The sequence below is a fragment of the Aotus nancymaae genome, unplaced genomic scaffold, assembly GCF_030222135.1.
Source record: "Aotus nancymaae isolate 86718 unplaced genomic scaffold, 86718_ANA_hifiasm-v0.15.2.pri h1tg000046l, whole genome shotgun sequence".
Lineage (NCBI taxonomy): Eukaryota > Metazoa > Chordata > Mammalia > Primates > Aotidae > Aotus > Aotus nancymaae.
In genome coordinates this window covers 23,102,148-23,124,412 of record NW_026988460.1, presented here as the reverse complement: position 1 = coordinate 23,124,412, position 22,265 = coordinate 23,102,148, and the positions used below count along the sequence as shown (strand labels likewise).

The 22,265-nt window shown below is 45.1% G+C and overlaps 2 protein-coding genes across 6 annotated transcripts in view; one reads left to right on the top strand and one right to left on the bottom strand.

Moving 5' to 3' along the window:
• Positions 1–22,265, bottom strand: part of SYN2 (synapsin II) — a 187,106-nt gene that overhangs the window by 20,891 nt on the left and 143,950 nt on the right. For 2 of the 5 annotated variants that reach the window (XM_064362028.1, XM_021675626.2), the window contains 6 exons: positions 18,495–18,584; positions 8,414–8,476; positions 7,874–8,016; positions 2,730–2,804; positions 1,567–1,669; positions 147–296 (listed from right to left, as the gene is read on the bottom strand). In XM_064362028.1, the coding sequence (XP_064218098.1) occupies positions 147–296; positions 1,567–1,669; positions 2,730–2,804; positions 7,874–8,016; positions 8,414–8,476; positions 18,495–18,584 (624 nt within the window). Of the gene's footprint in view, positions 1–146; positions 297–1,566; positions 1,670–2,729; positions 2,805–7,873; positions 8,017–8,413; positions 8,477–18,494; positions 18,585–18,967; positions 19,096–22,265 lie in introns of those variants that run through there. The other 3 variants (XM_064362027.1, XM_064362025.1, XM_064362026.1) reach the window with 3 other exon arrangements.
• On the top strand, positions 11,063–21,155 carry TIMP4 (TIMP metallopeptidase inhibitor 4). Its single transcript, XM_012472180.2, has 5 exons — positions 11,063–11,201; positions 12,402–12,499; positions 12,954–13,068; positions 15,344–15,468; positions 16,057–21,155. Exons 1-5 carry the CDS (start codon positions 11,063–11,065, stop codon positions 16,252–16,254), a joined length of 675 nt encoding a protein of 224 aa, XP_012327603.1. The 3' UTR covers positions 16,255–21,155.

Below are 22,265 nucleotides of genomic sequence, written 5' to 3'. Positions count from 1 at the left end.
AAGGGAAGGAAGAGGGAGATGTCTCCTTAGATCCTGTTTAGGCTTGTGGCCATCTGACCTATACTCCATTTTTTAGCCACCAACATCTAGAGCAGTGGGCTTAGGAATGGTTCTTGGCTCTGCTATGTCTCTTCCTAGCCGCTTACCTGTGGCTGCTGGGTTGTTAGGGGTCTCTGAGGAGACAGGGCAGGAGTCCTGGCCAGCAGCTGGTTCATCTTGCTGATGACTAGTTCAGTGATGAGTTGCCTGTCCTCCACCTGATGTTCCCCAATCAGCGGCATGCTACAGTCCATGACCTGGTGGAAGATGTGTCCCAGGTGAGAAAAGGGGTCTGGAAACATAAAAAGCCTGGTACAATCTTTCAGAATATGTAGGATTTGAGACAGCAGAGATGGACTGGAGATGAAGCAGGAGTTCTTGTCTTCAGCTGTATGATCATTTGCAGAAATAGGATCTTTGTCACTTCCTTCTACAAACCTTTGCCTCAGGTCTTTTCCCCAAGCTTTACCCAGCCAGGGCTCAGTGAAACCGAAAATTGCTGGATGAAGGTAGTGGGGAAGAGGTAGAAAACAAGGAAGAGGGTAGAGTCCCAGGGCACAGAAGTTTGCAGGCAGGTGAGCAAGTAGATGTGAAAGGTATCCCCTTATATCTCTGATTAGGAGCAGGCGTTTTTTATCTGCTACTTTTCACCCACAGAATCTCTGTCTCCAAGCATGCTCTGCTCACTAAATGATCAGATTCCTCCCTTTGTGCCTGAACTAGGATGCCCTCCCTTTTCACCACCAATCCTGATTCTTCCTATACCTCAAGGCTCAGACAGTGTTTTCCTCCTTTAGGAAGTGTCTGCCTCATAGACTCCATAGTCCAACTTTCTCAATTATGGATGAGAAAACAGAGGTCCACCTAGCGAGGAGAGGTGTGACCATTCAGAAGGTTATAGACCATGCAGAAAATGAGACAGATTCTGAATTTGAAGCCTAATTTGGGCTTCTGACATCAATATCCCGGAAATACCATCAATTCCTAGCAAGGAGCTTTTCCTGCTCCCAGGAAGACTGCGTAGGAATGTGTGCGAAGAATTCATACTGCCACTGACTTTCCTTTATAACAGGAAAAGGTATTCAGCAAAGTTGTGTTAGACGACCAGGCTGAGTAGTGTCTCCAAGGCTCAGAGAGACACTAAGAAGAATCTCCTGCATCTGGTACCTGGCTGAGACACTGATTCACTCTGTGGTCTTGGGCATATGCTCATGGTGTTAGGCCTCAGTTTTCTCACCTGTAAAATGAACAGGTTGGATAGAATGACTCCCAAGGGTGGCCTTCTGAGATGGAGAATGGTAACATCACTATAGCCTTCCCAGAGGAATGGCTAGGATCCCAGGAATCCATATCCAACATCTTTTACTCATGGTGTGGGTCAGCCTATCAGGTTGGAAACAACAGCTACCCACTGATCTTGCTAGAATGTTCCCATGGTTCAAGAGACTTTAAATTAAAGGCAGTCTGTGCTGCCCACATAGTTCTTAAGCCTTGGGAGTTATCTCTTACTGCTTGGTCTGGACTTACCTCAAAAATGTAGTCTTTCCCATCTTTGCCATGTACAGCTTTGACAGCACAGATGTCCAGGCCGCCAAACATCTCAGAACAGGTGTCCACCCACAGTTTGTACCTGGAGGTGATGGGAAGGTGTCCTGAAGCTGGGGCAATTCGCTCACCACAAAGTTTACTTGCCAGTCAGGCTCTCCTTGCTGCCTCCATCTCTCCCACCTCTCATCCCCACTGCTCTTTCCATCTACCCACGTTAAGCACATACCCTTATTTACAATGCCCTCCTCCATCTGCTTTCCAGATCCTACCCGTTTTTGCAGTCCCAAAGTAGTTCTCACCACCTCTAGAAGGCCTCCTTGGCTTTTCCAGCCCATGCTAATTACTCCTTCCTTGGAGCTTCTATGGTATGTACAGTCATTTTTTCCCATAGGCTGTTAGAAGAAGCCATGCTACTTCTTGACCACTTGCTGCTTAGAAACTTCTTCCACCAGATACTCTAGGTCATCATTCTTAAATTCAGCCTTCCATAAATCCCTAGGGCATGGACACAATGCAGCCAAATTCTTTGCTACGGAGTGGCAAGGGTGACCTTTGCTTCAGTTCCCAACAAGTTCCTTATTTTCATCTGAGACCTGTTAGCCTGGCCTTCGCAGTCCATATTTCAATCAGCATTTTGGTCATAAGCATTTAAATAGTCTCTAAGAAGTTCTGAACTTTCTCTCATCTTCCTGTCTTCTTCTGAGATCTTCAAACTCTTCCAGCCTCTGCCTGTTACCCAGTTCCAAAGCCAATTCCATATTCTCAACTATCTTTATAGCAACACCTCACTCCTTGATTAGTCTGTTTTGTGTTACAATAAAGGAACACTTAAGGCTAGGTAATTATAAAGAGAAAAGATTTTGGCTCATGGTTCTGCACACTGTACAAGAAGTATGGTGCCAGTATCCACTTCTGGTGAGGTCTCAGGAAGCTTTTACCTGTGGTATGTGTAGTCTTTATCTCTATCATCTGGCATACAACCCAGTCCTGCCTGATCTTGTTAAATGGGGTACTTGGCCCTTTGTGTTTTATCTGTCCTGTTTGCTGAGACTCCCTTTGGACAGAGCTTATTTCCTGAACTTCTTCAACTAAGGAAGCCTCCCTCTCACTGGGCTGGGAACTGGACTCCTTCTCTCACTCACCTGTCTGACATGGCGATCTGCTCCAACATTGCAGAGCCAGTGTTCGTCTTCCAGTTCCCTGAGATTGATGTCCTCCTGCAACAAGGTCCCACCAGGATAAGACAGGCAGTGAGCCAAATCGGCAAGAGGAGTGCATGAAACTTTTCAGACTTTTAGCTCACTGCTGTTTTCTACACCTAATTCTCCCGCAAACAGGCCAGGGGTCTGTCTGGTAAGCCTAGAATATCGTCCTCCTCTCTACAAGGGTCTTGCCCAAACAGCTCTGGCTCCACAGAACCGTCCTTGATCTCTCAACTGGATGACCTCTTACTGTCCTTAGAACTCCTACAGGACTTTGCTTCTGCCTGATTTTCAATCTTAAATCTACTTTTTACTTTAGTTATTTGATCTGAGTCTTAAGCTTAGACTTGTCCACAAGCCTGCAAACCACCTGAAGGTACATATTGTGTCTTGTGTTTCCAGAAGCCTACCCATTCAGTATCTATACTGACTTGATACATACAAACTGAATTCCATTGATCCTGGGAACTCCTGCAGGGTTCTTTATGAATATCTCCCAAATTCAATCAGTGTTTATTTCTGAAGGCCACTATAATATTAGCAGTGTGACTCTGGGCAAGTCAATTAACTCTTTGGGGTTAAGTTGCCTTGTCTGTCAAATGGAGCTGATGGCATCAAGCCATCAGCTCTTCTCTATTGTGTCCACGGCACCCTCTATCTGTAAGTATGTGTTAGTGTCAACTAGTCTTAGACTAAATAGGAGGTGGATTACTTGGTTTCTGGTTCTGAATTTGCTCTTGATGGGCTGGGTGATTTTCAAAGAGTCTTTTCACCCCTCTGTGCCTGGTATCTGTTAACACAGGGCTGTCAGAAAGAGGTTTAAATTAAGTATAAACACCAAAAATATGTTTTTTTAATTATTAGCCTTCACCCAGACAGTCAAGAGGAAGGGGACAGAAAAGTCCTGCTTACACTGCCGACAGAGTCCTTCATGTGCTGCCCTTATCATTGTTCAATACTGTTAGAGAGTGGACATGTTAATTTCCAGGAGTGTCCTCCCCAGAGATCTGATTTCAGACACTGAGGAACCTAGATATATGGCTAGTTTTTCAGAGCCATGAGGTGGCCCCATGAGTTAACGAATAGGGTGACAACATTCCTTATGCTTGGACAGTACTGTTTTCCAAGGTGCTTCCTCACCAAATCCCTCATTTCAAACCCCCTGTTGTGAGTAGGCTGAAATTGTTGCCCTTGCCTGACAGATAAGGAGAGTAAGACTCAGAAAGGTTAGAGGACTTGTATGAGATTATATATGTAGTCCAAGTAGGTATGAGATAAAAGTCCAGGAATCTTGACTTCCTCACATGATGTGCTTTTCCCTATATTCCACAACCTAATTCAGAAAATGCAAAGAAACAAACTGCTGAGTGGCTAGCAAAATCTGAGTTAGAAACACAAAGACAGAATCATAATAAAAATAAGTGTCTTCTTAACATTCATGGTTTACAAATGTGTCCCTGTGACCAGACTGCTCAAGGCAGGGGCAGAGAGTCACTCACTTCCATGTCCCCAGCACAGAGCCATGGCACATAATAGAGTCTCACAAACTTTGGATTTGTACACTGACTCACACTATTTTCAGGTTGCATGCCCAACTCAACCTGAGCCAAAATTCATTTTACAATTCTATTTGTAGGTGTTAACTTTCTTCCCACAATGTTTCCTTGGTTTTCAGGAATGCCATGATGATATTCCTACTGCCCTGATGCATACACAATGTGAAATGCCATCTCATCTATAGGCTCATTTATTTCATTAACAGTAGTAATATTAATAATTTTCATAATCTGAGAAGGCTTTACTTCAAAAAGAGAAGTCTCAGTAATAGAATCTTTCAATCACAAATTTTGAATGACTTCATGGCTGCCCATCACCACATCATACATTTGAAGGACCCACTTACAAAAATGCTTAAAGTAAGAAAGGAAGGGCCAGGCACGGTGGCTCACGCCTGTAATCCCAGCACTTTGGGAGGCTGGGGTGGGCGGTTCACAAGGTCAGGAGATTGAGATCATCCTGGCCAACATAGTGAAACCCTGTCTCTACTAAAATACAAAAAATTAGCTGGGTGTAGGGGCATGTGCCTGTAGTCCCAGCTACTCGGGAGGCTGAGGCAAGGGAATTGCCTGAACCCGGGAGGCAGAGGTTGCAGTGAGCTGAGATGGTGCCACTGTACTCCAGCCTGGTGACAGAGCGAGACTCCATCTCAAAAATAGAAAAAAAAAAAAAAAAAAAAAAAGGAAGAAACTGAACCCCATATAATTTGTTTCAAGTCTCCCATAAACTCTATGACTTTTTCAACATTTAAGATATTAGAAAAAACATTATATAACTTTGTTGAAGTTAATTTATAGGTTAAAATCCTTTTTGAGTGGATAATAACAACATCCTTATATTTTCATGGCACTTCAAAGTTTGCAAAGCTTTCCAACACTTCACATTAGTCTCTAACAATGGGATGCAGGGCATAGATCCATATGGGCTACCTGGGGCATGTGGGAGCAGAGGGGACACGGAGAGGCCATTCTCTAGAACCAAAAATCATCTGACCTCCACAGCTGACCCACATTATTGCCTACTGCAGATGGAGGCAGGAACAGTACCTTCTTCACACCAAAGTGGCTGTCTGTATCTCCACGGTGATTGCTGGGGTAGACAAAAAGAATCCCAAGCCTGACCATGGCGACTGCTAAGTAAATTCCTTCTTAGAGCAGGAATATAGCCACAAGTTTGGGGAAGAGGTGTGGTGAAGAGACGCTAAGAGGGCCTAAACATTTCTCCAAATAACTTGGTCCCTTGCACACAAAAAATAAATAAATCTTACTTAAAGCTTCTCTGGTCACCCACCCTTCATCAATGTTTTGGAATTCTCTCTCTCTCTCTTTTTTTTTTCTTTTTTGCTTCATTTTGAACTGTTTTTTGAAACCCTAACCCTTAAAAATTAGGTGTCTTCTTTTAAGGATCAAGACACTTTTACTCCACTGTTGTCATTAATGTTTTGTGTTTATTTAGGGGATTTTAAAATCAAAAGATAGGTAATCTCTTTTCCTAGGTGCCTGAACATGTATTTTCCTTGCTTCTTTTAGCAAGTTTTTACAATGGTTTTTAAATTATTCTGTCTTACATTGTGCATATTTCTTTTCTTTTTTTTGAGACAGGGTCCCACTCTGTTACTCAGGCTGGAGTGGTGCGATCACAGCTCACTGCAGCCTTGACCTCCCAGGCTCAAGTGATCCTCCCACCTCAGATTCCTGAGTAGCTAGGACTACAGGCAAACACCACTACATGCAGCTAAGTTTTGTGTTTTTTTTGCAAACATGGGGTCTCACCATGTTGCCCAGGTTGGTCTTGAACTCCTGGGCTCAAGTGATCTGCCTGCCTTGGCCTCCTAAAGTGCTGGGATTACACATGTGAGCTACAGCACCTGGCTACATTGTGCATATTTCTAAAGAAATCATAAATTCTTTTCTGGAAGCAGGATTACTATAAATATAAAATTGAAAACTAAAAAAGTACAAATCTAGACAATAAAGGTAAAAAAAATTCTATGCCTCAGTTTTCCATAAGGGTTCTTCTTCCCTGAATACTTATTGGGTGCCTATTAATGTTCCTGCTGCTATACAAGGCAGTGGAGACGCAGAAATGATTCCATCATTCTTGTCCCCAAGGAGCTCAGAGTCTGGAGGAGGAGGGTGACACAAAACACGTGTGGCAAGGGCTAAACAAGAAGTGTGTGAAGGGTAGTATGGGACAGGAGTGCAGGGAGGGGGCCAAACTCACTCAGGGGTGGGGAGTATAAGTAGTGAAAAGAGGGGTAAGAGAAGAAAAACAGACACAGTTGGGGAAGGGAATGGGAAGGCTGCTCAATCTTGAAGTCTGCAAAAGTCCTGAGTGACCAAGATCAAATCCACATATTAATAATGTTCTTTCTTTGTAAAGAAAACACCGCTGTAAACTTTTTAAAGTGGGGGATTACTATTTCCCAAATTGGAATTATAAGCCACTTGCATTTTATGCATATTATGGAAAGTCAGGTAGTTTTGAAATCTTTTTCTTTTACTAAATTCTAATGGAGGAAATCTTTAACTTTCCATCCTGGCAAATGGACACAGTTATGTAGAGAAGTCATGTACTGGGCTTTTAACGCTCTGTAGCATTTTCAGGGCTGGATATTTACATCAGGAACTTTTTAACTTTGTGCTATGGCAGTCTGGGGAAGCCTATGGATTCCTTCCAATGTATACAATATATAAGATGTGTAACTGTGTAAGACAGAGTACACGAGATCCCAGAGTACCCAATTAGAGTTATCAAAAATATTAAACAAAAAAATCTGTGATTAGGAAAATATATGTTTCTTTTTTTTTTTGAGATGGAGTTTCGCTCTTGTCGCCCAGGCTGGAGTGCAATGGTACAATCTCGGCTCACTGCAGCCTCTGCCTCCTGGGTTCAAGCAATTTTCCTGCCTCAACCTCCCAAGTAGCTGGGACTACAGGCACCATCATGCCTGGCTAATTTTTTGTATTTTTGGTAGAGATGGGGTTTCACCATGTTGGCCAGGATGATCTTGATCTCCTGACCTCTTAATCCTCTCACCTCAGCCTCTCATAGTGCTGTGATTACAGGTGTGAGCTACCGCAGCCAGCCAATATGTGTTTCTTTCTAAATAACAGGAGGTAGTGGCAAGTCCTAACAACTACCATGATTTTAAAGTAGGAATGAGAATAATTCATATTTAGATATATCTGTCTCAACTATAGTAAGATATAGGAATATCAGTAATCACCTTTAGTGATAAAGTCCTATGTATAGACAATTACTGTAGTCTGTTGTCTCTGTTCAAAATGAAGAGAAAGCTAAATTTCCCTTAGAGGCAAGTGGAAATGAATATTAATATATTTTCTCATCTTAGTTCACAGACTCCTTCTCTGACTTAAAAGGAACCCTCATTAAGAATCCCTGTGTAAGTGGTACACTCTCTCTGTTATCTGCCTGTGGGCCAGAGGAGGTTAAACTGAGAGTTGGTTGCTACACGGAGGCTCAAATTTTCCACTGTGGAGAAAGCATATCCCACTCTTACTCACATGTAAGCCTTGTAGTTGTTGCCAATCTTCTGGACCCGGATGTCATACTTGGAGTCAATGAAAGGCTCTGCAGTGGCGTAGGTCTGGGTGAGAGCCACCACACTGGCAATGTCCTGGAAGTCGTAGTGGTTTTCCACTTTGACCTAATGTTGGAGCAAGGCAGAAAGGAGGAAAGGGAGACACACATACACTGAGAAGTCACAATGGCCCTGAGCCTCCAAACCTACCAATATGTATCCAATCCAGACACTAATCTGGGTGCCACATCTCCCCAGAAGGCCCCTTTTCCCTAGCTTTCCTTCCCAGAACTCAGGGGCCACACTTGCTGCAAAGGACCCAGAGGACCAGGCAGGTGGCTTGCATTCTGCTTCCTGAAAGAGGTCTGGTTGGGTGACATTCATGGCTTTAGAGGTGGCAAATCATCTTCTCTTTGGAAAGAATTCATCAGTGACAGAGGGAGAAGAGCAGTTCACAAATGGGCACTCTGAAAACTGCCCTTCTTGGTTCAACCCTGAAGTATAGCAGGCCCCTCTGCCTCACCTTGCCCATGCCTGAGTGAGCGTGGCCAATCTTCACCACCACAGGGAACGTGGGCAGTGTCAGCTGAAAGCAGAGGAGAAAGGAATAAACTGTCAGAGTGTGCCCATCTCTCTGTGGAATCCCACAAATATTTTTCTTGGAAATACCCTTGGGAGGGTTCTTTAAATAACTAGTCCAATCTACTTGCTTTACAGATTAAAAAACTGAGACCCATGGAATGACAGTGACTTTCCAAGGTCACACAGCATATTAGTGGCAGAGCTAAAAGAACCCTGTTCTCTTATTTGGTGTACCCTACATCTTCAAAATGCAACTGTCAATCTTCTCTGCATTAGACAAAACCTGGGCAGGACTGGCCCTCAGACAAAGAGAATTTTAAAAAAGAAAGTATCTCTGAAAGGCTGAATTTTATTATATGTAGATGTACCTTAATAAACCTGCATTATATTTTAGAAACGCATCTTTGGCATCTTAATGTCCCTGTCATCATGTACCTCTTGGTCCTACAACTGTCAAAGGCCCAGCATTCCTGTAATGATCCTGGCTATTTTCTCCCTCTTTCACACTCTTCACTGCTCACCAATACCACAAATTCACCATCAAACAAGGCTTTGCATGTGAAGGCCCAATTCTGCCCAGCTTGGGGTTTGAAAGAGAGCTGACAGAATAATTCAGTATGTTTATAAACAGAGAGAGATCCTTAGTGGAGCAAACTCTACATTGAGGTAGCCATGCTTTAACAGAGAAGCAACAAAAACTTAAAAGAATTATCCTTTGGGGCAAGATTTCAAGCTGCTACAAAATGGTGATGGAAGAAGTAATATTGTGGAAGTGGAAGGAGCACTAGGCTAGATGTCAGGAGACGAGTACAAGTCACTGTATCTCACGGAGCCTCAGCCTTCACATCTGTCCATTGAAGAGATCAGATGGGATGCTTTCTGAGCTCCCTTCAAATGGTACATCAGCCTCTATCTTGGTCTGGACATTGTATAAAGAACCAGCCTGGATGCCAACCTGGGCATTTCATCTTTCAATCAAACTCAGCTCTCTTTCAATTCCCTTCTTTTCAAACATCACTAACACCATCAAAATGAAAAGGTATCCCTTGAAGGAAATAATGTTGACCCAAATGAAAAGCCAGATTCCTGTGGGAACTAAGATTTGAACAGATACTGGGGGTATCTGGCCCGAGGATTTCAGTATTCCTGGTTGAGGTCAGTCAAGGCTTGGAAAAAGAACTTCAAAGGGCTTTAGAAATCATATAGTTCAACTCTACTTTATGGAGAATAAACTGAGGCCCAGAGAGGCAAAAGTCACAAAGCTACCTAGTGACAGCCAGAATTGGAACCCAGCCTCCCACTATCCAGTTCAGCACCATGTGGAAACATCCCATAGCAATAATCCCATGGAGATTTGGGATTTGGAGGCTTGGAACACTATGCTCTGTTAAACAGCAGACAAGGCTCTGGTCACAGTCATCCCCAAGTCCCCTGCTTGTTTTTTTTTTTTTTTTTTTTTGAGATGGAGTCTCACTCTGTTGCCCAGGCTGGAGTGCAGTGGTGCAATCTCAGCTCACTGCAACCTCTGCCTCCTGTGTTCAAGCAATTCTCCTGCCTCAGCCTCCAGAGTAGCTGGGATTACAGGTGCCTGCCACCATGCCCAGCTAATTTTTTTATTTTTAGTAGAGATGGAGTTTCACCATGTTGGCCAGGCTGTGCCTGAACTCCTGACCTCAGGTGATCCACCCACCTTGGCCTCCCAAAGTCCTGGGATTACAGATGTGAACCACCTAGCTGAGACATGCAATAAAAATCAGCGTAGCCTAGGGCCTTGAGAGGGCTTTGAGGTCCAAGATTTGTTCTAAGTGATAGGACACCTTATGTTTTGTACCCACACCAAGAGTGCTGTCCCCAGCTATCTGGATAGTCTGTGGCTCTGGGAGTGAGAAAGGGTTTCTAAAGCACTGGCTGCTTCTTTGACATCTCTCCCCACCCCCCAGGCGACAGAGCCAAGACACACACACCCCAACTTTCTCTGTCCTGTTCCATTACTGTTTGCTGTTGCTTTGGAGCCTCATAAATAGGGCATTGAAAGCACTTCCTGCAGCTGAAAGAAGCCCTGAGTAGCTTGTCTCATTCCCAGCGTGCAGCTCAGCAAGGGGCCCGTCCTTCTCTGTCACTGTCTCTTTTGCCTCTTGTAATTCTGTCTGCCTCTCTTGGACTCTGCCTGTCCCACTCTTTCTGTCCGTACCTCTTCTTACTCTTGTTCTTTTTGCCTGAATCACAGCCCTCAGTCTTTCTGTACTTATGCATTTATCTTTGCGGCTCTTTCTGCCCTTGACACCATACCCTCTTCCAGTGCTTTCCCTCTACTTCCAGACAGCTTCATGACTTAGGCAGGGAAACAGAGGGCCGGGCCTCTTTCCCGGCTTTCCTCTGCATCTTACTGAGAATGCAGGTCGGAAAAGCCTCGGGTCCTGCTGCTGCGGTGGCCTAGAGCCAAAGGAAGGCGGAGCCCATTGGGGCGGGACTGGCCCTTAGGGCCACCTCATAAAGCCTGGGGCGAGGGACGCAACACGTTAGGAAGGAGCCCTGTTGGGGCCGTACGGTCTGACAGACCTCACAGGCTCAGTTGGGGCTCTGCAGTGTCATGCCTGGGAGCCCCCGGCCCGCGCTGAGCTGGGTGCTGTTGCTGCGGCTGCTGGCGTTGCTGCGGCCCCCTGGGCTGGGTGAGGCATGCAGCTGCGCCCCTGCGCACCCTCAGCAGCACATCTGCCACTCGGCACTGGGTGAGTCCGAGGTCTGCAAGGTCCACAGCAGGGGGTGGCTGTAGGGGACTGGTATCTTGCCAGCAGTAGACCAGGAGTCCAGAGGAAAAGGGAGGGGCTCAAATTCTGCACTGGTTGCCTCTTTCTGAGGCTGATGGGTCAGGAAGGACCAGGCACCATAGTAACCTTGCAAGCACAGAACCTGACTGATTCATAAGGAAATGAAGATTGTGTCAGGGACTTCTATAGCAACCCTCACTCTGGCCATATAGCAGTTACAGAGTATCACTGAACAAGGTGTCACTGGAGCTATCTGATGATTATTCTGAACTACTGGAATGGGGACAGGAGAGGGGAGAGGGCTTGCATTATAACCACCCATGTCTGTCCAGGCCTATAACTTAGATTGCCACCAAGCCCCTACTGCAACCCACACGTTCTGTCCTTTCTCTTCTCTCTGCCTGGAATGCCCTCCCTCATACCCTTAAATTCCTGGCAAACTTCTACTCTTCCTTCAAGGTCTAACTTAGGTCTCTCCCCTTCTCTGCAGGCTCCCGGCTCCTTGGTGCCGCCTCAGCATCTCTAATGTCTTGGTGTTCCTACTATGCTGTGCTATTGTTCTTTATAAGTGTGCCCTCCACTAGATCAAGAGCTCTGCAGGATGGGGACCCTGTCTTAATCACATCTATGGTCCTAGTGCCCAATGCAAGGCCAGGCACAGAGGAAGAGCTTCATCAACAGTTTTTGGTTATTAATGTTCAAATGGAAGAGATGCAACACCTCAGTGCTGCGTCAACACTTATGAATTCAATAAACATTTACTAATATCCACTGTAGGTGGGCTGAGAGGCCTTGACCACAGCAATAAACTTCACACCAACTACCCTGAAGGGGCTCTGCCTCCCTCTACTCTGACTCCTACCCTGTGCCCCACTGCACACACGGCTATGGAGAACTAGAGCTCTCCAGACTAACTGGTTCAAAAGGCACAAAGAGCTTAGTGGTTATAGGACCTAATAAGCCTGAGGGGTTTGGAACTTTAAGTGACCGCAGAGGAGGCATTTCCAGGTCCCCCTTCTCACACATCACGTGCTCACAACCTGACAACACCAAAACGAAGAATTGCCCTGTATACTTCTTCAGGAACCCTGGATCATCCAGACCTCAGGTATATTGCCCCCACCAGCTGCTAAAGGTTCCCTCTTTTCCCTTCCTATGCAGTGATTCGGGCCAAAATCTCCAGTGAGAAGGTAGTTCCTGCCAGTGCAGACCCTGCTGACACTGAAAAAATGCTCCGGTATGAAATCAAACAGATAAAGGTACATGGGGTCAGGCTGGGATGTGCAGCCCCTAGGGCTGATGGAGGAAGTGGGGTCTATATTCTCAGAGGGTGGGTTGCTTTCAGGTGGCCTGGCTCAGTGATCCTTGGGTTTAGATGCTGAAGTGGAACTGGATGAGATTTGGAGGCAGGGCCCATAGAATCCCAGGGATTTTGCAGGGGAGGGCCTTGGAGTCCATCTGGTCCCACAGCTGCTGGTGTATGGAGCCACTACAGGTACCTACTGGAATAAACCAAGGTTTAGTTTTTTGTTTTGTTTTGTTTTGTTTTTTAAATAAAGAAAATAATCTAGTAGGGCCATCTGTATATACAAAATTTTGAACTAGACTTTTGCTTAAATTTTTAGGCTGAGAAATGAGAAGTTTTTGCCTGTTAATATAAAAAGTACACTCGCTGACCCAATATTGTTTTTTTTTTTTATAATTGCCTGTCAGATGTTCAAAGGGTTTGAGAAAGTCAAGGATGTTCAGTATATCTATACGCCTTTTGACTCTTCCCTCTGTGGTGTGAAACTAGAGGCCAACAGCCAGAAGCAGTATCTCTTGACTGGTAAGTTAAAGAACGGCAACTGGCCTTAATATAATAGATTCTGCCCTATGGGAGGTAGTGAGAAAGGAGCCAGGGTCTTCCTTGGGCAGCAGGCTGAGCCAGGTGGCATTTTCTTGGGCATAAAACAGAGTAGGGAGAAGCCTTGTAACCTCCCTTTAAATGTAAGAGTTCTTATGACAGTCATCCTGGCCAATTGTTTCACTATTTTAAGGACAGGTTGCTCACCCACTGTAGGGCAGCTGATTCCATTTTCAAATAGTTTAAAATAGCATAAGATTTTTGGCAACTTGAGTCAAAAATCTCCTCTCCAAAACTGCTCCTTGCAGGTCAGCTCTGCCCTTTGCACAGAACCTAACATGAGCTCGAGTCTAACACAGTTCTGTCTCTGTGAACTTTCCTCATTACTGAATTGGTTGGGATAGAACAGTTGAATCACACAAGAATGTGACTCTATAAATGAATGCAACACTAAATTATTTTGGAGTTCAGGGAAAGGAACTATTTGGTAGTTGAGAACTATCAGGAAAGCTTCATTGTATAAGCGGGATCTAAACTGGCTCGAAAAGATAAAACAGTATTTAGAAAGAAAGCAAGGGAAAGAAAAAGCACAGCAGTAGGGGAGAGAATAGGTGAAGGGATTCCACTATTTATCCACACATTTGGCAATGAATGACCACTTAGTCACTGCCATGCCTTGGTCAGGAGAGTGGAGATTCAGTGACAAGTCAAAGTCCTCAAAAGAGTTCACTGTTCAGACATGGCTCTTGATGAGTCATAGGCACTGGAGGCTTCCCAGCTCTGAGGATGAGAAATTGTGCAGAACGGAGGAGCTCCTGGATGGGAGAGGCAGAGCAGGACACACCACTGAGCCCTGCAGTTCCTAGGTCTGGCAGACCAGGCCCTTTCAAACTGTTATCCCACCTCCTTCCTAAACACCTACCTTCTGTGTGTCTCGCCTACTGCTAGGCATGGAGGTACATCAGGGGAAATAGGAAACACGTTTTCTGCCTTCAGGGAGGTCAAGTCTAACTGAGGTTTGGGATAAATAACAAAAAAACAAGTCTACAGAAAAGTCATCCATGGCACCCAGGCCCTTCAGGAGAAGGCACAAGCTTTTTTGCCTGGTGTTGAAAGCTCTTTGTGACCAGAACACTGCTGCCCTCTATAGCTTTGTCTTCTGCTATTTGTCAATGCCAGTTCCCAGTCCCTCATTTTCCCAAGATGTGAACTCAACTACCTGCAGTTGCAGAAGGTATGCTGCCAGGCTGTATGCTGCCTTATACCTATCCCTGCTCTGCATAGGATAGTCCCAATGACAGGAAGCCCTTCCCCCAACCTGTTTGGCAAGTGAACTCCTACGCATCCCATCAAGGCTCAATGCAAGCATAATCTCCTCTGAGATACCTTCCTTGCCCCACACCCCTTCCATAGATGGAAATATATGTTCCTTTGTTCTTATACCGTACTTGGTATAGAACCACACAACAGTATAATTTTCCTCTATGTATCTATCTACCCTACTAATTTGTAAGCTCCTTGGGAGCAGAGATCCTGTCATTTTTATATCTGTATTCCTGGTACTAGATCATAGGTAGTTGCTCAGTGAGTAAATGACTGAGTGGCTGAGGTTCTAAAAGAGGTATGGGCTAGGTGGTCAGGGATGGCTTTGTGGTGGTACTGAAAAGGGTCTTTGAGAGGTGAAAAGTAGCTTCACAGGTAAAAAGGGGGAACTTTCCTATGGGGAAGGGGAAAGACTCGCCAACCTAGAGCAAGAGACTAGCCTGTGCAGATACTGGGAAGGACTGGAAAGGGGAAGGAGTCCATTATTTATTCAATATCTTCTGTGGGCCCACAACTGTGCTGGGAACTTTATAGACATTCTTTCATTTAATGTGACTTTATTATTTCCATCTTCCAGCTGAGAGGTTATACAACTTTCTTAAGATCATTCAGCTAGTAAATGACAGAGAAGAAAGAGGGGGTTCCCACCCAGACTCTGACTTTAAAGCCGACATTATTCTCTCTGTACCATGCTAAACGAAAAGGCCTTCACCAGATTCCACAACTCTGCCTCGTACAAACATAATCTGTTTGCCTTTTAGCTACAAAGATTACAGTGATTTTTATTTTTTGATCCGTTCATTGAGCCCCATGCCACCACTGCCACCAAAAAGTCATTAGAGAGGCTGCAATTCTGGGCTCTTCAAGGACTTGGGCCACTGGAGCTCCAGGAGCAGAATTCTGATGCTTGACTCTCCTCCATCTCCCCTGAAAGGTCAGGTCCTCAGTGATGGAAAAGTCTTCATCCATCTGTGCAACTACATCGAGCCCTGGGAGGACCTGTCCTTGGTGCAGAGGGAAAGTCTGAATCATCACTACCATTTGAACTGTGCCTGCCAAGTAAGGGAATGTCCATTTCCAAAGTCTTTGGGGATGGGGGAAGGATCCTGAGCCTTCATTCATGCATGAATTTAGGCACTGTATGAATTGGGCATGATCTCTCACAGTCTATAGGCCCTGATCTCAAAGTACTTACACTTTGGCTAGGAAGGTGGCCATCACAGGAGGCAGACTGAGATAACTGTAAAACAGCCACCTTTTAAAGAGAGTCTATTCTTTGTCAGCCACTGTAATAGTAAATTTATTGTAAATGTTTAATTTAATCTCCAAAACATATTTATGAAGAATTAAGATTTCCATTTTAAGGTGAAGAAATGAAAGCTCTGGGAAGTGACGTGATTTGCTCAAGGTCAGCGGTAGAGTAAGGACCCTCAGAGCTGTCTGACTCCAGAGATGGCATTAAGTGGCAATATTGAATATGGGGAACCTTGGGGAAGGAGAATTCAGGGGAATATTGGGGACTAGGAAAGGCTTCATATGATAGGGGGCATTTGAGATGGGCTGTAAGGGTATGTAGGAGTCTGAAAGGCAGCAATGAAAAAAGAAGGACACCCTACTGACTTTGGTGTTGTGTGGCCATGACTCTAGATCACCACCTGCTATACAGTGCCCTGTACCATCTCAGCCCCTAACGAGTGCCTCTGGACAGACTGGCTGTTGGAACAAAAGCTCTATGGGTACCAGGCTCAGCATTATGTCTGTATGAAGCATGTTGACGGCACCTGCAGCTGGTACCGGAGCCACCTGCTTCTCAGGAAGGAGTTTGTTGACATCATCCAGCCCTAGCAGGGACCAGTGACTACTACATCCCTTCAAGAGTCCTGAAGATCAAGCCAGTTCTCTGTTCCTGTGGAGCTTTGGCCATCACCACCTCACCCCTTGCTGCCAGCTAATACGAACTGCCAAGTGGACGGTCTGGTCACTGTCAGGGGAGGGAAGGGGCAGGCATGTTATAGATTGTGTCCAGGACCCTGGTCTAGAACCTGTCAAGGGCTAGGGAAGGTAGCATGACTTTTCTACCCTGCCCTCTGCCTGTCACCCCTGCCTCCCAAACCCCATTAGTCTAGCCTTATACCTATTACTGCAAGTGTTTCTTCTGGCTTACTTTGTTTTCTAAAGCCAGGACTATTCACTTTCCTCCCCAGGAAAATGTGTTTTCTTTTGCCTTTATCAATCTGTTAAGGGAGAAATGGTGAATGTCATACATATGAGATGGTATATCCTTGTGATGTATGGTACGAGAAGGTGGGTTGACAGCATCATAAACAGGCTGACTGGCAGGAATGAAAAGAACAACATACTGTGGCTGTGTATCCTCTACTTCCCCTGTCTCAACTCATCCTAGTCTTCTGATACACTTTCATCTGTTGGGGGAGTCATTTGGGGGACACAGAATCATTCAATGTGAGAGCTAGAATGGCCTAACCTGCCTCCCCATGCTGTTATCCCCTCTATGCCATTTCTGGCAGAGGGTCCCACCTGGTTAGCAAACCTCTTTGAATAAGAATGCACTTATAGTCTCAGAATAGGTACTGCCTCTCCAGGTTAACTATTCTTAATACCCTCAACTGATGTCCATAAGGCTTCTCTTTTGTCTCTTTTAGATTATTAACATCTTCATTCCTATTTCAGAACTTTTTAAAAGCCACAAAGCCTTTTTCTTATAGAGTTGAAATCACTCATCATTGGCTTTTGACACCACAGAGTGGTGGTCCTCTCTTGAGGGCAAATTTCAGGATAGAGCACCAGAGAGAAATAACACAAAGGTCCTTGAGGGGAAAGGACGGTAGATAGGGAATATACCTGGCAATTGTGGCAGTTTTTTTCCAGCGGCCAGCCCTGCTAGGTGCTAGAGCAGGAAAAAGTCAGCTTTGATCCTCAGAGAGTCCCATGCACCCTTCAGCTCAGTCCTCTCACCACTGTGTCTTGGGCTCCCTGAGATTACCCAACCAAAGGACCCTTAGGGCTTCTCAGCCTCTGTGAGGCTTCCTGGCTTACCCTGAAAGGAAAAGTCCTGATATTTGCCTCTAGAATTTATTAAGGACAAGAGCTTAAAGTTTCAGAGTCTCTCCTGGGGGAAGGTCTGGCAAAGATGACAGAGATAGCTCTTTTTAAGGCCCAAGATTGTTTTTTGATATGTGGTCTGCTGGTGAGCAGGGCCATGCACAATGTTTCAGAAGAAGGCTCTTGACCTGCAGAAATGGTGCAAACGGAGACCCCTTTTGACCAAGGAAGTGGGGAGGCAGGGACAAACATGATCTCTGTTCCACTTGGAATGCTTTGCAGGGAGTCTCCATTGGTGGGTTAAACAAGATCACCAACTGATCACACCAGCGCAGGGCAGAGGGTGTGGGGACAGGGAAGAAAGGATTTTGAGCTCCAGGTCCTTGCAGAGGAAAAACACTGGCAATAGCCTCCTTACCAACCAACCGTCCCATCTCTCTGCTCCTTCTAACTTCCTAGGATGGCCTCAGAGAAGGCACAGTGTTAACTCAGCCTTATCACAGTCATGGAAGCCAGGAGAATGGGAGAGTCAGGGGAATAATATGAGTAGGAGCAATGTCTTACATCTAATAGAGTGCTTCACACTCTTCCAGAGGCTATTACTTAATGAATCTCACTTAAATTGTGTATGTACCATATTAGAATATCCTGTGCAGGGATAATTATGCCCTCTTGACTGTCTTATTGGAAACTGCACACATTGAGGAAATGTAGCTTATTCAATGACAATGGCAGAGCCAGGGCTGGGACTCAAAGCAGTGAGATCTGATTGCTGGTCCAGAAGTTTATTATTCTCTCAGCTTGATTAAAGTGCCCTTACTCCTGTTCTTCCCTATTCTATCTCCAGAATTTGACAAGAGGCTAAAATCTAGCTATTCCAGTCGCACAAGTTCTACAGTTCCACCCCAGTGGAGTCTTTGGGGTTGAGACTCTGAGGCCCTTGTCAGAGCCCCACAGTGACCAGGTGGCTAAGTGCAAAATGAAAACAGCAGAAAGACTAATGTCCCCACTGAGCCACCTACCATCTCTTTGTGGTTGGGGTAGTATGTCTGTTCAATGAGGGGGAACTTTTCTCCTCCCAGTGTCTTGTAGATGGCGACCAGCTGGGCAAACTGCAAAAGAAAAGCAAATGTTTCAGCTTATCTTAGATAACTTCTGAAAGAGACAAAACATCAATCCATCAAATATTTATTGAGCATTTGCTCTGTGGAGGACTTTATGCTAAGCATTGTGAGGATGTAAAAGAAGTGTATAATTTCTATTCCCAAGGATATGATATGCATTACTTGGGAAAGGAAAAGAGAGTGAGCTAAAATTCAATTACCTTTCTCAATTTTAATGATGTTTCATTCAATCCTCAAATCAGATTGATGAACTAGGTAATTTATCATCTTCATTTTACATATGGGGCCCAGAGAGGTTACAAAACTTGCCTAAAGTCACAGAACTGCAAGGTGAAGCTGGGATTGAAAACGGGGTCTCTAACTTTCCACACCTGCATCTCTGAGTGATGGCAAGGCATGAAGCTGGCCAAGTCTTGGAAGTTCAAATGCCAGGCAAAGGAATGATGGATTTTTCCGGTAAGCAGTATGAAGCCACCAAGAAGTTGAGCAGAAGGCATCATAAAATGAAGCTGTTCTTCAGGAAGATTAGAATAAAATGGTCATGGTACGTGGAATAGACAGGCCCAGTCTTTCTGGAACTTACTACCCAACCAGGGACTAAACTCACTGGACCGTTTGCCTACGTATGAGAAACTGAAATAGCTCCATGAGGAAGGGGCAAAGTACACATACTTACAATGTCAGGGTTGAAAGGCTTTCTCAGTGCACAATTGGGATCCACTACCCTCCTCCATTTTATAAATGAAGATACTGAGGTCCAGAGAGGTCACTTGCCAAAGGTCACACAGTACTTGAGACAGGTTCACAGGCAGGCCCCTTCATTTCCAATCCATACCTCTCCTTATTCCTGCAAGTAGCTGCCTTTCAAGCTCTACAAAAACTATGCCCTTTCCACAGGAAACACAGGACTTTCCTGCTCAATCCAGTAACATACACACCTATACTCCCATTCCCAGTGCATCAACAGCAGAGGAAACACATATTCTCTCTAGGGCTACTGGATTAGTTCATGTTCCAAGCCACCTGGCATTTGGAATGGCTAGAAGGGAAAGCTGTTAGATAAAATCTATTTATCAGAGAAAGGAAGGCTAGAACATTTTTCAAAAGCTCAGGTCCTATTCTCTTATTAAGCGATGCCAGCACATGAGCCAGGGAGGGGAGAGGAAGTTGGGGCAGTAAAAGCTTGGAGCTGGGTTGTTAGAAAACCAGAATCTTCTGATACTTGTTCCGTTAACTTCCTAGGTGTCCTTGGGCAAATAATTTTTTCTCTCTGGATCTTACTTTCTTCATATATAAAATGATAGGGTTAAATTTGATCAGTTCCTCAAACTTTATACCACAAAGAATATCCCTTTATTATATTTCCTCCCAAACTCTGCTATCAAACTGCAGTTTAAGTGATCACCTGTTGTGGTCCTTCTATGGGTACAGATATAATTTTGTTATTTTTGAAATGCTGGAAAACACTGGAATTCTGGGTTCCTCCCTTTAGTAACAAACAATTGGTAACTCTAGAGCTCTAGGGCCTCCTACAGGACTGAAAGGATGATTCATGGACTCTCAAGCCCCTAAGATATCATTGTCAAGAGGGATTTTGTAGAGTCTCTAGACCAGTCTCATTTGACAAATTGAGATTGAGGCTGGAGAAAGAAGCAAAGGAAAGTGCAGGCTCCCAGATCACAACCTGGCGTAAGGGCTGCACTGTGAGAACACTTAGGTCTCTTTTCCTTGCTGGGTGCATTCTCCATTGTACCCTGCTGTCCTCGCCATCTTGGTCCTTCAATTTGCTTTAACTGTCAAGAACGAACCCTCAGACCTTTTCTGCCTTCTCTGATTCTGCCCACCTGCTCATCTGACCTTTACATCCTGCATGCCCATCTGGGCCTGGCTGGACTCCTGCTCTGCCTCTGGACACCTCCCTGGGCTCCCAAGGCTCTCCAGCATCCCTGGGGAGCTAATGCCAGCTCTGCCTAACGACCTCTGTCCTGATGCAGCCCACACTCTGGCATGGCACCAAGGCATGTGGGGGAGTTACACAGACACCACATGGATGCCAGGACAGCCTGCGGCAGACTCTCAGAGCCCTGGGATAGCCAACACAATAATGGCAGCCAGTTCCCAGGCTTTTGTTGGGTCTCGAGAAGCTCACCCCACCCTCCTCTCCAGCAGTCCCTGTCTGCTCAAGGTACTGAGCTTGGCATCTAACCCATACCTCCTTGGAAACTTAGATTAAATCACAGGCATACAGTCACCAATTAAATGAATGTAATATCTGATAAGGGCTGTTTCCTCTACACACAGACAAAAGAACGAATTTGGGAGTGGGGGTGCTCTTGGCAATTGATACGAAGATATGTCCATTATAACCACTCATCCAATGAATCAAGAAAGAATTTTTGGAAAAAATGGGATTCCAGATCCATTTGAGTAATGTGTCCATATGCCTATCACTCCTGGAAATTAAATGATTTAATTTAACTCTGGTGCATTTGTCTCCAAAAACTCAGAAAGACTGACAGAATTTCAGATAAATTAGCAGCAATAAAGGGTGGTGTCATTCTTGCTTTGTCGGATGCTGCTTTCATTGACAGGTCCGTTTCTCCTCCCCAAATCCCAGTGGCCTGCCCTGACCAATTTCAGAGACAGCAATGTGCTTGGAGACAGAGTTGTGCAAGATAGAGCCTTTTCTAACCCAACCAAAGTCTCTCTACACACCAACAGCAGTCACAGTAAAGATATTTAGAAACATAGGCCAAAGTAATCAACTGAGAGGGACCCTCCCCTCACAGTCACCAAATTTGTCCACTCCCATGAACAAGCAGAGAACAATATGTAAAATGTCATTCATGGGGCCGCTGCTTGGTGAAACTGAAGGGAGAACTTGAGGTCTGGCCAGGGAGCCCTGTTGTTCTCATGTGGTGCCCAAGGCAATGTGCTGAGATTGTGAATGGGTGAGAGTGTGACCCCTCACCAGATCCCAGATCCTAGGAGGAGCAAAGCCCTAGTCACAGGCTCTCCCCATTCTCCCTGCCCTGGCCTCTGGCACAGTTTAGGAAAAGAAAACAGGGAACAAATTTCTTTAGTAGAACCCATATACTAGGAGCCTGTAACAACCAGGCTGTCAAAGTGGTGGCAGGTGCTACTATTATTCTCAGTTTGTAGATGAATAAACTGGGGCACAGTTTCAGTTAGAGGGTTGAAAAGTAGTGAAATCACCCAGAAAAAGTTGCTAAGAGCAGGATCACCCTGTGTGGCTAAGAGAGAGTCAAATTATGACAAGCACCTGGAGTGCAGGTGGGTTAGGACATGTGTGCAGTAGGAAGGACATGTGACTGAGGAGAAAGGCGATTTCCCCAGAAAAGACACTTGGTGAAGGTATCATATACACTCTTCTGTGATTGGCAACATACTCCAGTAACACACTCTGTTAGCCTGTTTCTGCAGAATCTAGGATTCCAGATGCCTCAGGCCAGGCAGAGGGAAAGGCTGAACAAAGAGAGCTTGGGAACCTAACCTTCTCCTTAACCATGGCAGCTCCCAGCCCTCCTAACTCCCTGTCCATTGCTCTTTCTCTTATACTCCAAGCTCTCCCCAGCTTCCAAAGGAAAAAGACAGCTGTTAGTTCCAGGGTGGAAAAAAAGATCAAGAGCAGAGGAGACAGATCTGTTT